The sequence below is a fragment of the Amphimedon queenslandica genome, unplaced genomic scaffold (assembly GCF_000090795.2).
Source record: "Amphimedon queenslandica unplaced genomic scaffold, v1.1 AMPQUscaffold_13111, whole genome shotgun sequence".
Taxonomy (NCBI): domain Eukaryota; kingdom Metazoa; phylum Porifera; class Demospongiae; order Haplosclerida; family Niphatidae; genus Amphimedon; species Amphimedon queenslandica.
In genome coordinates, this window is record NW_003546653.1 from 77,851 (window position 1) to 89,290 (window position 11,440).

General features: G+C 36.7%; 2 protein-coding genes across 2 annotated transcripts in view; both read left to right on the forward strand.

Moving 5' to 3' along the window:
* Positions 1-5,481, forward strand: part of LOC100642026 (hemicentin-1-like) — an 8,852-nt gene extending 3,371 nt beyond the window's left edge. The window contains exons 2-12 of the mRNA XM_003389234.3: positions 4-82; positions 233-517; positions 572-844; positions 908-1,204; positions 1,402-1,701; positions 1,892-2,179; positions 3,757-4,101; positions 4,253-4,299; positions 4,514-4,693; positions 4,911-5,049; positions 5,182-5,481. Coding sequence (XP_003389282.1) covers positions 4-82; positions 233-517; positions 572-844; positions 908-1,204; positions 1,402-1,701; positions 1,892-2,179; positions 3,757-4,101; positions 4,253-4,299; positions 4,514-4,693; positions 4,911-5,049; positions 5,182-5,297 — 2,349 coding nt within the window. The 3' untranslated portion in view covers positions 5,298-5,481. The remainder of the gene's footprint in view (positions 1-3; positions 83-232; positions 518-571; positions 845-907; positions 1,205-1,401; positions 1,702-1,891; positions 2,180-3,756; positions 4,102-4,252; positions 4,300-4,513; positions 4,694-4,910; positions 5,050-5,181) is intronic.
* A 129-nt stretch (positions 5,482-5,610) lies between these two features.
* LOC100642153 (hemicentin-1-like) lies at positions 5,611-10,026 on the forward strand. The gene is made up of 13 exons (XM_011408011.2): positions 5,611-5,734; positions 5,788-5,827; positions 5,958-6,263; positions 6,365-6,649; positions 6,726-7,013; positions 7,114-7,413; positions 7,471-7,740; positions 7,788-8,072; positions 8,184-8,531; positions 8,743-8,789; positions 8,974-9,138; positions 9,539-9,680; positions 9,730-10,026. The coding sequence occupies exons 1-13, from the start codon at positions 5,690-5,692 to the stop codon at positions 9,831-9,833; spliced, it is 2,625 nt and encodes an 874-aa protein (XP_011406313.1). The 5' UTR covers positions 5,611-5,689; the 3' UTR covers positions 9,834-10,026.
* The last annotated feature ends 1,414 nt before the right edge of the window (positions 10,027-11,440 follow it).

Here is an 11,440-nt window from a genome sequence, read left to right on the forward strand (position 1 = left end):
CAGAGAGCCACTGTCTCTGGTAATTATACTTGTGTCACGACTAGCACTTGTGGATCTGTCACTAACACTACCTTTATCAAAGGTTAAAGATATTAATTTTAATAATTGCAAATATTTTGACAATAATAATGAGTATTGTCATTGCTTGTATATATGCAGCAAGAAGTGCATGCATCAATTAGTACATCTCTATGAGTTGCTTAGCTCATTCTATTATTATTATATTTTACAGAGGCTCCAACTGTTGCACCTGGGACTGGTATTAGTATCAATCCTGGTAATACTCCAGTCCCTGCTGGCACTAGGACCTGTATCTCAAGTGGTGTTGGATCTTTAGTCCGTCTTGTCTGCAATCTAGCGTTCAACAATGAGTCAGTGTCTGATGTTACTTTCTCTTGGTCCACTCCTGGAGGAGGCAATCAAAGCGGTTCTACCATTACAGCCAGGTCTCCTGGAGATTATACTTGCACTGCTAGTAATCCGTGTGGAAGTAGTCAAGCAACAACTGAAGTTGTTGGTAAGGAAAGGAAAAGTGATTATAATCCAAGACCTTTTTATTTCTTATTTTCAGGTCGTATACAGCAGACGAAAGGAACGGTGACTGGTATTGATCAAACAATTGACATTGGCTCAAGGCTCTGTATCAATTCAGCCAATTCAGTCAGAATCAACTGCAATACTGACTTTGGTACTAGTGTAACTAGAATATGGCGTAGAGATGGCAATGTCATAAGTGGTGTCACTGGTAGCAGTTATGATGCTGTCCCTAGTGATGTAGGAAGTGCAATCACTTGTGCAGTTATGAATCCTTGTGGAATGGACTCGGCAGTTACACAAGTTATTAGTAAGTTCTGAATTAAGATAAATGGTTATAATATCTCTCATCACTGATGTTTATCTTATGCAGCTCAGGCTCCTGTCACCATTAATGGGACTATTTCAACTCTCAATATATCAGACAATGGATGCGATCGTCCCGGTATAACCAGTACCGGTGTTGACCTTTGCCCTCTTGATGGAGAGAGAGTTGAAATTTCTTGTTCTTCTAATGAAGGATATACCATCACTGGACCTGGTGGAAGTTCAATGGATGCTTCTCTTGTTATAATGAACTTTAATCTGTCAGACTCGGGTACATACACTTGTAGATCTACAAGTACTGTCTGTGGTGGTGCAGTGAGTACTATAGTTGTCAGTGGATCAGGTCAGTCAACTTTATAATTAACTTCACTCTAAAAGCTAATTATTCTCATTAATTATTCTCATTAATTATACTCATTAATTATTATTCTCATTAATTATTATTCTCATTAATTATTATTCTCATTAATTATTATTCTCATTAATTATTCTCATTAATTGTTATTCTCATTAATTATTCTCATTAATTGTTACTCTCAGGTGTACCTCCTTCAATCAGCACTGACACTCCTGCCACAGCTACTCCCACTCTACCTCCAACAGTAATGAATAGGACAATCCCAATTGGAACTGACATCTGTTTATTAGAAACTCAGTTTGTCACCATTGATTGTAGGACTCAGAGTGGTACTGAGCCTATTAGGTTTACATGGACTGCTGCTTCAACTGGTAGTAGAGTAATAGCAAATGGAATGAGAATAACTGTTAATAATACTGATGTGTATACTTGTAATGCTACCAATGCATTCGGTACTTCTACTGCCAGCTCTACAGTTGAACGTAAGCCGAGCTCATTTACATTTTTTTATTTATGTTTTTTTTTGCTGTGGGACAAAAATATGAAATCAAAAAAAATATGAAATTATGTACTCCAGACACTTCCATTTATGTAGTCATTATACAAGAAAAGATTTATTGCATCTTACCATTATTTTTTTTGCACAGTACTTTTAATAATATTCCCTTTCAGGTCGATTAAGTGTCTCTTTGAATGGAGTCAGTCCTCAAGGAAGCAGATGCGATCAACTTAAGAGAAGACCCCCTGGTGTGGACTATTGTGCATTTGTTGGAGATAGTGTTACTCTTTCCTGCAGCATAAATTCTCCTACTGTTCCTACCACGATATACCTTGGAAGCACTTCTAGCACCAGTGATATCCCTTTTATTCCCATCCTTCCTAGTGCCGAAGGAAACTACCTGTGCAATGCTACCAATGACTGCGGAACTAGTAGTGATATGCTTAACCTTAGAGTCTATGGTAAGGAATGAGAGTAGAGAGAGAGTAATTATGCTCACACACATTGTAAATTCAATTTGTGATATCCATTTTAAAAAATGCTTTTTAAAGCAAGAGTATTCTCCTGGCCTTTTTTGAAAAATTTCATGTACTATTACATAGAATTTTTTTAAAAAGGGCACGAGAATACTCTCACTTTAAAAAGCATTTTTTTAAAATGCATACTCAAAAATTGGGCCATGGCCAAATTTTTGAGTAACTTTAAAATTTCATTAAAAAATCCAATTTTGATCTGAATCAGCTCAAACTTGCTACACAACATAAGAACATGTATACGTATCAAAAAATAGTACAAAAATGAAGAATTCTTTCCTAGTCATTTTTGGCGAAATTTGGCCAAAGACCCTGTACTATAGTACAGGGACTTTGGCCCGATTTTTGAGTAACTTTAAAAATTCTTTAAAAAATCCAAACTTGATCGGAATCAGCTCAAACTTGCTACACAACATAAGAACAGGTATATGTATCAAAAAATATTACAAAAATGAAGAATTCTCTCCTAGTCATTTTTGGCGAAATTTGGTCCAAGACCCTGTATTATAGTACAGGGACTTTGGCCCAATTTTTGAGTAACATTAAAAATTCATAAAAAATCCAATTTTGATTGGAATCAGCTCAAACTTGCTACACAACATAAGAACATGTATATGTATCAAAAAATATTACAAAAATGAAGAATTTTCTCCTAGTCATTTTTGGCGAAATTTGGTCAAAGACCCTGTACTATAGTACAGGAACTTTGGCCCAATTTTTGAGTAACTTTAAAAATTCTTTAAAAAATCCAAACTTGATCGGAATCAGCTCAAACTTGCTACACAACATAAGAACATGTATATGTATCAAAAAATAGTACAAAAATGAAGAATTCTCTCCTAGTCATTTTTGGTGACATTTGGCCAAAGACCCTGTGCTATAGTACAGGGACTTTGGCCCGATTTTTGAGTAACTTTAAAAATTCATAAAAAATTTAGTTTTGATCGGAATCAGCTCAAACTTGCTACACAACATAAGAACATGTATGTGTATCAAAAAATAGTACAAAAATGAAGAATTCTCTCCTAGTCATTTTTGGTGAAATTTGGCCAAAGACCCTGTACTATAGTACAGGGACTTTGGCCCGATTTTTGAGTAACTTAAAAAAATCGTAAAAAATTTAGTTTTGATCGGAATCTGCTCAAACTTTATATGCAACATAAGTACATGTATATAAATCAGAAAAAATTATTAAATTGGAGAATTCTCTTCTAGTCATTTTTGGTGAAATTTGGTCAGTGACCCTGTACTATAGTACAGGGACTTTGGGCCGATTTTTGAGTAAATTAAAAATTTGTAAAAAATTTAGTTTTGATTGGAATCCGCTCAAACTTTATACACAACATAACTACATGTAATATAAATCAGAAAAAATTATAAAAATAGGGAATTTTCTACTAGGCTTTTTGGTGAAATTTGACCAGTAACCATGTACAGGGACTTTGGCCCAATTTTCTCAATTATTACTGTGCATATACTTTGTTTTACTTACAATTTTGCTCCAGATCCTGCAAGAATTGATCGTCAGCAGACCCTACCACCCCCTGGCCCTAATGAAGAGGTCATTGGTGCAGGTAGACCTGACGAGCCAAATGAAGTCACTCCAGGCAGAACCGTCAGATTATTCTGTCCGTTCACTGGAATAGACCCAGCTAATACGACATGGCTGAGGGTACGGCCTGATGGATTCACTACTGAAATCGATACGAGTCTACCAGCCTTCTCCATTAATAATACAGGAAACGTGTCAGTATTGATCATCTCTCCCTTTACCAGAGAGTTTGAAGGAACTTATCGCTGCACTACAACTAACATTGCCGGTGATGATGCAGGAGATGTTGTGCTTCAAGGTAAAAAAAAATTTTTTAATTTTTTCTTTTAAGGTAAAAACTATTTCTAATTTTGTACTTTAAGTAGAAAATCATCCTTAATTTTCATCATTAGTATTATTATTATTATTATTACTACTATTGCTATTGTGTTTTTGTTTGTTTTATGCAGCGACTGTTGAAGTAATTCCCGAGTGGGTAACAAGCCCTTGGAGTGAGGTATGTACACAAGAAATGATCTTACAGTCAAATACAATCATCATGGGCTTTTGCAAGTAGATTAATTCAGACATGCATGTGCCTTCCAGCATGCTATTGATTAAATAAAATTGTACACCAGTTACTACTATACAATAATAAATGCAAAAGAGATGAGCTTTCTTTCCCCTGCAGAGTGTGGTAATCATTATTATTTTTTTAATGTATAATACAGTGTCAACCAAAATGTCACCGAGGAATGAGAATGAGACTGGTCCATTGTGTTGACAGGTTATCTGGTAGGAGGCTTCCAGATAACAGATGTACCGAGTCAAAACCTTTGACAATGGAGTCATGCGTGAACTCTGGCCCTTGCTTTACTACACCGAAATGGAAAACTGGAAATTGGACCGGGGTTAGAACAATATTGTAGATTTTGTGTGAAAAAAATTTTCATTAGCAATTGCAAATCAAATTTGCATGCTATGCAATGATATCAATTAAATTACTACAAGAAAATTAATGTAGAATTTGTTGAGTGACAAATGTGTGTGTATAACTACTTGAATGGTTATTTTGTGTAATAGAATAATGATAATCCTCAATGTTTATGCTAATATTATTGTTTGTAGTGTTCTGTTTCCTGTGGTGGAGGTCACCGTACTAGGTCTGTCACTTGTGTAATACCTCTTACTGGAGAGACTGTTCCTGATAGTAGATGCATAGATGTTCGTAAGCCCAGGGACCATGAGTACTGCAATGACCATTCTTGTAAGTCTATTTTACGTTTCTTTTAAGCAACAAACTTATATTTTCCATGCAAACCAATCACTCTTACTTGTACCAAAGTACTTTGAATTGAAACTGGTTCCAATGATTTGCCTCCTTTCCTTTATCTTGCAGGTTGTGTGAGTGACGCATACAAAGCTTGCAAGCACATTGCTGGAACTCACTCGTGCTCCTTTGGCTACATGAGGACTATCTGTTGCTGGACTTGCAGGCACTATCATTATTACTGAGGGGCCCAGTGGCTCACCGTCACACATGCATGTATCTAGAACTTACATTTCTCTTGAAAACTGAGAGAACGGCTATAGAAAAAAACAATATTTTGTTGTGTTACTATTTCCTATAGATACTTTTATGTCGAGTTATTAATTTTTTGGTGGCTGGTGCCATCAATAATATTATTTTTCAAATGGACTTTTAAAAATTGGAGTCAGTGCTTGCCTATTTTAGCATAGTAAGGCTAGACTGTGCGCAGTTACTGGCCATATGAATTGAGCCTTCCCGCGGCCTTGAGTGAAACGCCGGCCTCAGCGCCCAGCGCTTTAATACTTGTCAGACAAGACAGTAGAGGAAAGGAAGACAACACAGGAGTCTGTCCTCCATATTTAGGACAGTTGAAGAAATGGCCAGCTTTACCACTGGTGCCAAGGTTCTACTACTGTTTGCAGTTAAGCTGTTTAATACATAGATCTATGTATAATATGAAGTTCTTTCCAATAGATAGTGGCAGTGCTAGTCAAACTAGCTCAGTCTCAATCATGTAAGTTATAATGACCATTTTGCAATGCTTTGGGTGGAGTTTATGAGCTGTGCAAACAATCTTGGTGGTGCAACTAGATCTACATAATAATTTCATTATTTTATTTTCCTTTTCTGTGACAATTATGCAGGCACTCTACCAATGTTTAAATTTGGAGGAGGAGGTCTAATCACTGGCATAAAAGAACCAGGTCAAGATGTTGGTCGACCAGATCGGTTTCTGTGTTTGCAAAATTTACAAGAAAGGAATGTGGGTACTCTTACCATGGACTGCATATCTGACGGTCCAGCAATCAGGATGTGGTTTATTAATGGAGTCAAGAACCCTAATATAAACTCATATACCTATACATTTAACATTGATGATCCTGTAAATGTTAGCTGTGTACTTATGAATGAGTGTGGGAACAGTACCTATCCCGTTATAATTTCAAACAGTAAGTAAATATTGTGTGTGCTTGTGTATGCATACATTATCTATCATGCATGTGCGGTAGAGTATTTGTGATCACACATTTTTCCTTCTCATATTATACAGGTAGACCTATAATAAGACATTCTGTGATACAAGGGAGCAATAATGTTACCGGAGCACGCGTTGTTTGTCTCAATCTTACAGACACTAATCGTCCAAGTACACAATTCTTTTGCCCTGTTGTAAATATAGACGAATCCCTTGGCTTTGAAAGAAAATGGTTTAAAGATATGTTTGAAGTTACTGACTCTTCAACTCTAGAATTTCTCACTATTGCAATGATTGGAAGTTACACATGTGTTGCCAACAACTCATGTGGAGCTGGTACTGCACGCATTAAAGTTAACGGTATGTTATAGAAGATAAAATATGAGAAAAGATAAACCAATTTCATTGCCTGTCTCTTTCCCTATTAAATCAATAGCTTATCCAATTATAAGAAAAGGGAATGGAACAATTTCTGCCAGTGTGGCTGACATTGGGGCAGACCTGTGCACTACGGCTCCAAGGGCAATGCTGATCTGTCATATATTGAATAATATTGAGGGTACGAGAATATGGCAAAGGAATGGCATGACACTACCTGAGACAGGAGAGGTCCTCACTATAACGCCTCCCACAAATAATGATGATGTGTATACCTGCACAGTTATGAATGAGTGTACGCGGCAGAACAGTGTACTCCCAGATACTGCTTCATCAACTGTATTCCGTAAGAGAACGAGAGAGAGAGAGAGAGAAAGAGAGGGAGGGAGAGAGAGGAGAGGAGAGGAGAAAGAAGAAGTGTGATTTACTGTATTATTAATATGTAGGGAGACTGACAGCCAGTATAACTGGTTCTATTGATGGTGTGACTGGTAATGGTTGTAATCGGCCCTCTGCCAGGGATGTAAGCAGAGCCGATCTTTGCCCCAGTTTTCGTGAAAGGGTGACAATATCCTGTACTACTACTGAGCCATACATTATATATTTTGGACCAGCTTTTATACAAGTTGCTGATAACGAAGATTATGTGATACCTAGTTATAGGGATAACGATTCTGGGTTCTATACTTGCATTGCTATGTCAGCGTGCAATAATGCAAGTGACAGAATCACTACTGCACCTCTGGGTAAGGGCTGCCTGTATTCTATCTCAGTCAATTTTATTATTAATACCTTAATTTCAGGCAATGAACCTACTATACCGCCGGAACCCCCAAGTGAACCTTGTGTGATGCCTCCTTGTAATATTGCAGTTGGGGCTGATATCTGCATAGCGCCAGGATTAACTGTAAACATAAACTGTGTTGCAAATGGAACAGTATCAAACTATACGTGGGAAAAAGACGGAGTATTCTTTTCTAACAATCAGAATCTCACTAATGTTGGACCCGGTACCTATACCTGCACTGCAAGAAATCCCGTTGGCTCTGACAGTCAAACCTCAAAAGTTGAAGGTAAGGTCTGTCACCAGCCATTCTCAACTTCTTCCTCCCATCTTCAGAATTCAATACTGTTGAATTGGGTGCCACTAGAGATAGTGTCAATAGATGCAGTCAATTGAGATACCCACCTCCTGCTAGAACTGACTTTTGTGCTTTTGTTGGTGACCGAGTTACACTAAGGTGTACTCCATCGCAGCCCGATGTGCCAACTGAAATTAATCCTGACGGAGAGCCTGGGGAGAAGATATTTAATTCAATACAGCTTCAAGATTCTGGTAACTATCTCTGCAATGCAACAACCGATTGTAGCACTAACACTAGCATGATTAACATTCGCGTATATGGTGAGTATAAATATAAATTTATCATTGAGCAAAATTAAATTTTCAAAAATAATTATAAGCTCAAAAATAATTTTAAGCTCAAAAATTTGTATCTTATCTTTTAAAATGTAGACCCAGCTACTATAGACAGGGGAAAGACACTTCCAGCTCCCCAAGAGAACGAGCTAGTTCAAGGTGCTGGACGCACGAGTGAAGAAGTCTGTGGAAGAGATAATAACAAAATATCTCTTCACTGTTGCTATTCCGGTTTCGACCAGCCAACAACAATGTGGTTATTTATAGCAGAGGGTAGCACACAAGCTGTTCCTATAAATACTAGTGATCCTAATATAATGATTAGTGATGATGGGATGAACTCTGTATTGATGATCAATCCTTTTGGGGAGGATTATGCTGGTACTTATCGCTGCAACACGACCAACATTGCCGGGACTGATGCTGGAGATGTCAATGTAGTATGTAAGTGAACTGTGCTTATTGTTTGTCCAAGGCAGTGCTGTGATGAATGGAAATGAAAATAAATTGCGTAGCGTGCAAAATATTTAGTCCACTTTTCAAATTAATAATGTAGGAAATTTAGCATAGTACTTTAATGCTAAAATTAAATTGACGCATGAATTAATAACTTCACGCAAATTAATTTTAATTAATTGTATAAATTATCATATAGACAAACCCCCAGAAGAGAAGGAATGGCTTGTTTCTACATGGAGTAGAGTAAGTCTTTATTATTTCATATAAGGCATCACTCATTATTACCATCATTATATATTAGTATTATAATTTTTAAAATTCAGTTTTGATTAATTATTTGTTATTAAGTGTTTCCCGCTCAATTTCAATTAAGAATAATAATAATTACTTATTATCATTATTATCATTATTATTATTTGTTATTAAGTGTTTCCCTGATTGTCATCGTGGCGTAAGGAACAGGACCGTTGTGTGTGTGACTGTTTCCAATCGTATGGTGATGGACGGGTGTACTCCTCCTCCACCTCCTTCAGAAGAGCAATGCACTGAAAGGGGACCATGCACTGAATGGGTGCCAGGGAATTGGTCAGTGGTAAGTTAATGCACGTAATAATGTTCACATTCTCTGACGAATACTTTTAACATTTTAATTTGTTCTAATTTTCTGCATGACATAGATTGGAAAATAAGAATGGAGGCATTTTAGTATCTCTAAATTTATTCTGATAATGCATACTGATGCCTTTATGCTACATAAAGAGTTACCTTGTCATAGCATACAAAATTAAAGCGAAAGGCCATAAGCTGGTCTCAGCCTTGACTCCCTTATGTAATGTTAAAATATGCAAGCTGATTGCACAATCCAAATTTCACTCTCATTGATTTTTTCTCAGGAAAGTGTAGTATTTCTTTTGATGTATAAACAACATTTGTATGGATTTTATTTATACATTTGTAGCAGTCACACTGTCTATCTACACCTTTTCCCCTAGTGTACAAAAACTTGTGGAATCGGCTATCAAGTTCGCAGAGTCACTTGTAAAGCTACATATGATAATACCATTGAACTGAACGATTCAGAATGTTTGACTGCACGCCCGCCTGTATTCCGCTACTGTAACATACAAGACTGCCGTAAGTAACACGGGTAATTTTTATTAATATTTTTTGTTGCTATATATAGCTTGTGTCGAGCCGGCATATTGCAGTCACTATGTTGGTACTGAAATGTGCTGGAGAACTGAAGTACAAAGAGACTGTTGCTGTACCTGCGGGCCAGCTCCTTGAGGAAGACACAAGAAGACATTGAGAGTCCTGGTCTACCTTTTAATAAGTGGTTGACCACCTCTTCACTTTTTTGATAGTAATGCATGTATGTAAACATCTATATTAGTAATGTATGAAGTACTTCATAATGTGTTTGTATTTCTCTGAATTTAATATAATTGGTTTCCATGATGATTTGCGATGGTTTAGAAGATATTTGTCACGCCTTGAGCTGCACTTCCCAGGAAAACTGAAGTTGGTGTAGCCATAAAAGCTATGATGCAACTAGCTTTGCCAACTAAATTATCCATGATCTCACAGTTCGAAACCATAGCAATACTCTAACCACAACTATCATCCATATTATTGTTAATATTGCATACCTAACCCTTCACATGCATTAGCCCGCCCCTTCAGAATAAAACAAAAAGGCAGGCTTTCCTAGCTTTATACTTCATTTGCAGGATCTTAGCTATGGAGCTGAGGCCATGTTGGAGCCTGCAGAATATAATCTGGTGTATCTTTATCACTGTAAGTTTTTAGAGATAATAATAAGATGCTTTACTGGCTCTAATATTATTTAATCATTAGATTACTGCTCTTACTGGTGCTGCTTACGGGCAGGACTACACAGAAGTGTATTACTGGAATGGACAACTGAGCATCCCTAGAGACAATAGAACGGCAATTCCAAGTAAGGTTTAGGTTGCATGGCTTATTATGACAAGATGAAAATGTAGACTAATTACTGAACCGAGTGATCGACGGCGGTTTATTATTAAAATAAGAACTGAGTATCTATCTAACTAAAATTAATATCCTTGCCATGTGCATATATATAAATGACATAGCTCTATAAAACTCAGAGTTAATAGCACTGCAGTAGTGCATCTGCGAATGTGATTTATGATATCATTTCTGTGAAACTCACCGAATTTGTCAAAATTATCACAAATATGCTTTACTATAGACAGTCAATCATCAAAGGAATTCTTTACTATCATAGCAACCCACGCCTACATCATGTGTGGTCACTGATTTGTAGGTACATTGATTTGCATTTTTCAAAGACATGCTATATGCAGCTGCAGCAGTGGTACTAATTATAGTACACTAACAGTAAACATAAATGAGTAGCTGCCAGTTTTAGTATACACAATATCCCAGTGAAAAAGCCGCATTGACCTTGGTGTATATTCCTCATTAATTACATTCATAACTATTCCCTTCCTTACATTTATAATAATGTGAGCTTGATTGTAGTAGTAATGGCTTCTGAAGCCAGTTAACCGTGGGGTGATATAATCTCTGTGAAATGTAATACCTTCCTGAGAAGAAGTTATATTGCTGCTATTATCAAATCAGTAGATTTAATTGATTGTAGCAGTATAGCCCATTACTCCATTATAATCTATAAGTGGTATACTAGAGAGGTGTTTATTGCTTATTGATTAAAGTATTAATTATTGCCAGATGTGTGTATGAGCTGAACAACAGGTGGTAGAATCACCTAGAGATTAGCCAATATTATTCAAGCTTATTCAACTGGTTTTTATAATTATTTATACACACACACACAGTTCCAAACAGGGTCTATGTCCAACTGCCCAACACTACAGATGTATTAG